Source organism: Rattus norvegicus, chromosome 4 (genome assembly GCF_021556685.1).
Source record: "Rattus norvegicus strain SHRSP/BbbUtx chromosome 4, alternate assembly SHRSP_T2T, whole genome shotgun sequence".
Lineage (NCBI taxonomy): Eukaryota > Metazoa > Chordata > Mammalia > Rodentia > Muridae > Rattus > Rattus norvegicus.
The window spans coordinates 72663758-72668962 of NC_141537.1; the positions used below are offsets into that span (position 1 = coordinate 72663758).

Genomic DNA, 5205 nt, shown 5'->3' on the forward strand with positions numbered 1-5205 from the left:
CATTAGTTCTTATTTTACTTAGCTGTTAACACTTGTACTTTCCTTGGTGGTTATTGCAGACTTGTACTGAAATGTTGATTGACATCCTAATGGCAGGCCCTTTGTAAATTAAGATTACTTGTTGTTAAAAATCACTTTGTGTGGGTCAATACAAATGGGAAGTGATGCTTAAATATGCTATTTTTTCCTGGACACAGTCAAGGTTTCAAGCAACTGCAGACTTACTTTGCATTTATTATATTATATTATATTATGATTTATATTAATATAGGTTGTATATAAAAATAAACTCAATAGTGAAAATATACAATCCCATGCAAAGCTTCACAGCCTTAAATGGCTACTCTAAGTGTATAAAAGTTCATTGAGTGGTACAGACTTTGGGTCTGGTTAATTCTAATGCATAATATCTTTAGTTGTAAGTTTTTAATGAATTTTTTAAATTAAAATAACAATTAACTATAATCTACTTTTGTACATGAAAAACATTTCATTTCTCAGAAGGCAGCCAAAAATGCTCATGACTGAAATGAACATTTCATTTCATGTCTCTTAACCACTAGTCATCTGATATGATATGATCTATGATATGATATATGATCTTCATGTTCTTCACATCTGGTCACTTTAAATCTGTGATGTCTTTAATTTATACTTTTTATTACCAAAGCTTTAACAATCACACATATCTGAAATACATATGTTTTACCCAGGTATCGTTAATGAACTTCAAAATAGTACAACTAGTTTCTTGTTCAAAACCCTTGTATATATCATCACACAAGCACATGACATCCATCAAGTTTAACTGCATACTCTTCCTAAAGCCTGGCCTTTAGATATGCTCTTTCCTGTTGCGATGCAAAATGGCAGAGGTAGTTTCTTCCCTTCTTTGTTACAGATTAGCAGCATGAATCTCTCTCTATTAAAGAATGAATTGTATTCTGATTAGTAGTCTCAGTCATTTCTCTACAAAACTTTACCTAAACAACACACACACAAACACACTCCGTGTACACATAAAAGAGAATCAGAAAACATTAAAGGACCCTCCATTTATACTTTATTGCATGAATATGAATATGAACCCCTTACAGTCTGAGGCAGCATTGTGCTTACCAATTTCATTGCATATCATGGTCAAATTATCAGAATTCTGGGGATCAGATTCATTCCATCTGTTGAATGTCAGGGGATTAAGCCATAGCATCTCAAGGGCAGCTAAACTTTGGCTTCTGTCTTTCCTTTTTTACTGCATCTAGTACCCAATTCAAGCACTATACTGGATGACATATACACACACACTTCACTGTGTGAGCAGGTCAATAAACATTTTTTCTTATCTACCAAAATTCATATTGACATTATCTCAGGATGATACTTATTCTGCATTTTGAAAGCCATACTTGACCCATTATGAGGCAAGATGAGGACTCATGAACCCATTGCCATCCAGAAACTTTAGGAGTATAATCTGTATCATGGTCCCAATAGTATGCATGCTTCCCTTACTGGAAGCAGTTACTGTGTAGTGATACAGCTAGGCATTACATCATCATCGCCTGCTGGCATTTTTCTCTAAACATCTATCCCCCAAAGCCCATAGAAGTAGAGACAGAATCATAAACAGCACTTTGTTTTCCTGGTAGACATTAAATATGAGCTTCACACATCATTGTCCCCTTGGGGACCCTTGGAGATAATCAGGGAGAGCTTGATGAAGATAAGCTCACCATAAAACCTACCCTTCCTGTTTTCCTACCACCTTGCAGGCTCCCAGACCCTGCATTAGTCTTCATCAAGAGAATAGTGAGAATTTGTATTTGTGTGAATTCTTTCAGCAAAGCCACTAGAAAAAGTAAGAATCTCAGGTCTGACCTTCAAAAGCTCCTCTGATTTCAGTGCAGCTGCAGCAGCAGCAGATTTTTCCTTCTTTCTCTTTCTTTCTTCCTTTCTTTCTTTCTTTTTTTAATTTATTTTTTACTTATTCACTTTACATCCTTCTCACCAATCCCTCCTGGTTAACCCATTGCCACAATCCTTCTGCCATCTCCCATCCCCCTCCCCTTTCTCCTTTGAGCAGGTAGGGAACACCCCTAAGTATCCTGCCACCCTGACACATCAAGTCTCTGTTATGCTAGGCGCTTCCTCTCCCACTGAGGCCAGACAAGGCAGCCCAGCTAGAAGAAAATATCTCACACACACGCAGCAGCTTTGGGGATAGCCCACGCTCCAGTTGTTTGGGACCCACATAAAGACCAAGATGCTCAGGGCAGTTTCTTCTCAGTGTGATCACCTTCCTGAAGCAGGACAGCTCTGGAACCACCGTGAGTAAAGGATCTTTTTCAAAGTGTAGCCACTTAGCAAAGCTGGGTCTGAAGGGAAGAAAGGCTTCAGAAACCAGGACACTGAATGGGAAACACAGCATCAACCTCTGAGCAATGAGTGTTCTGTGCTTAAGATGGAGTTGGCATTTTCAGACATTGAGTCATAAACTTCACATTAGGAATGACCCCTTGATCATTCAGTATTTCTATATTTGTATAGAACTTTTGGTCTTGCCATTCCTGTAGTGCCTATAACCATATTTGTGGTAGGATGAAAACCAGAGAGAAAAGAGTTGGAAAATCTTGATTAACACACAGTATATCCTTTTTGTTTTATTCTTTTTATTTTTATTTTTTGAATTATCACTGAAAATAGCTTCTCCTCACATATAGTAAGTCCAGACCACAGTTTTTCCTTCCTCTGCTTCTTCCAGGTTTCCCTCTGCTCTGGGTCTTCTCCTCCATTTCCTCTTCAGAAAAGAGCAGGCCTTCAAGAGACAACAGCCAAACAGAACAAAACAAGCTGCAATAAGATAAGTCAAAGTCCTTATATTGAGACTATCCAATACCATTTTCAATGCAATGTAAATTACATTCATGCCATCTATCCATACATCCATACATCTTTGCACTATACACTGACTTGTGTGTGTTACTGTTTTAGGACCAGCTTTCAGAATTGCCAGCTTGAAAAGGGATTATATATTAGTAAGAAGATTATGGTGTTTAAATTGTTGCTAAACCTTTTACCTTGGTAATAACTCAAGAACTGCTTCTATTACCTCTGGTCATGTTACCGATGTCATCCTTTCCTTATGCCTTCAAAGTGAAGAGGTATAATTGTGTGGATAACATCAAGAAGCAAAAGCAGTAGTAAAAGTTTTATTTGCTGAAGCATTAAGACTAGTAAACACAGTAAAACAGACTCCCCTTGAAGTTGCATTTGTAATCACCTCTTACTTAAATCACTTGCATACTAACTCTTCAATGACTGGTTGAGTTCCTGCCATGTGCAATGCACTGTGCATAATTCATAAAGCGGTAAAGAGTTGGTTGAGAATGTAGAAACAAACGTGAAGACTGAATAGAAAGCAAAACATGTGATATACGGCTGCAATCCAGTCTCCTCTCAAAAATAAAATAGCTAAATAATCGGAAAGATAAACTCTGGCTGCCACCATGATCTTATGTTCAAAAATAAGTGCAGAAATGGAAATATCACATGATGCCTTTCAATCATATCTGTTACCTGTAATGGGTTTTCATTCTTTGTTACTATGTATTAAATGATTTGACATAATGATTCTGAAAGTGATTGCTAACTGAAATTCACTGTTCATAATGAACCAACCCTCTATTTTTGTAACAACTAATTCAAATTTGTCTTTGCTCCTCAGCACACATTTCATTGCCCACAACAGTGACCTCCACAGGACCTGTCACAGGGTATGACAGAGAACCAGACATGGGTCTCAGAGTTCATCCTACAGGGATTTCTACTCAGCCCGCAGATGCAGATGCTCCTCTGTGGCCTTTTCTCCCTGCTCTATATTTTCACTCTGTTGGGGAATGGAGTCATTCTGGGGCTCATCTGGCTTGACTGCAGACTGCACACCCCCATGTACTTCTTTCTTTCCCACCTGGCCATTGTCGATATTTCATACGCTACCAACAATGTCCCCAAGATGTTGGCAAACCTTCTCGCTAAGAAAAAATCTATTTCTTTTGCCCCATGCATAATGCAGACATTTTTATACATGGCTTTTGCTCACACTGAGTGTCTCATCTTGGTGATGATGTCCTATGATCGGTATGTGGCCATCTGCCAACCCTTACAATACTCTGTCATCATGGGCTGGAAAGTGTGCACCATTATGGCTGTTGCTTCTTGGACATGTGGCTCCCTCCTAGCCCTGGTCCACGTTGTCCTTATCCTGAGGCTGCCCTTCTGTGGACCTCATGAAATCAATCACTTCTTCTGTGAAATCCTGTCTGTCCTCAAGCTGGCCTGTGCTGACACAATGCTCAATCAAGTTGTCATCTTTGCAGCCTGTGTGTTCATCTTAGTGGGGCCACTGTGCTTGGTGCTGGTCTCCTATACACGTATCCTGGTGGCCATCCTGAGGATTCAGTCAGGGGAAGGCCGCAGAAAGGCCTTCTCCACCTGTTCCTCCCACCTCTGTGTGGTAGGGCTCTTCTTTGGCAGCGCCATTGTCATGTACATGGCCCCCAAGTCAGAGCACCCTGAGGAACAGCAGAAGATCCTTTTCCTATTTTACAGTTTTTTCAACCCCATGCTGAACCCCCTGATCTACAGCCTGAGGAATGCTGAGGTCAAGGGTGCTGTGAAGAGAGTGTTGTGGAAACAGAGATCGAGATGAATACTCAAGAGAGAATGGAGATATACAATGTATTTTCTATGAGTTTGTGAGAACAGAAATAAAAATACTTTAAAGCCATATAGGTTTCTGAGGTTATGAGTATATACTGATTATTAGAGTTGACCTCTAAGTACCAATACTAACCCAATTCCAAAGCACAGCCAGAAAGGCAAAGACAGATGTACAGGTTACAAACAGGTAGGAGGCAGCAAACCAGAGGAGCCAAGAGTCATGAATTCCTCCTGTCTCTTCCAGAACCATGTAAGATTGGATTCCTCATTATTTAAGGTGTAGTTCTCTGTGGTTTCTTTTAAAGGGGTTTCCATCTTCCTTATTGACATAAGTGTATGCTAAGGAGCCTATACATATTCTACTCTAGTATATACCTCTAACAATGCAGCATAAATACTGGTCCTGATTAAGCAACCCCTACTGAGAATACAGCAAGGGCTAGGAATGGAGGAAGTACCTGGTGTATGACTTTATTATGAGAGTCA

General features: G+C 39.6%; 1 protein-coding gene across 1 annotated transcript; it reads left to right on the forward strand.

Annotated features, from left to right (window-relative positions):
* Nucleotides 1-3775: 3775 nt before the first annotated feature.
* On the forward strand, nt 3776-4708 carry Or2a5 (olfactory receptor family 2 subfamily A member 5). Its single transcript, XM_087659864.1, has one exon. The coding sequence runs from the start codon at nt 3776-3778 to the stop codon at nt 4706-4708; it is 933 nt and encodes a 310-aa protein (XP_087515990.1).
* Nucleotides 4709-5205: the final 497 nt, after the last annotated feature.

Bases quoted from the DNA above. Each gene is read 5' to 3' on its own strand.
- Or2a5 (XM_087659864.1), top strand. From the start codon at position 3,776: ATGACAGAGAACCAGACATGGGTCTCAGAGTTCATCCTACAGGGATTT.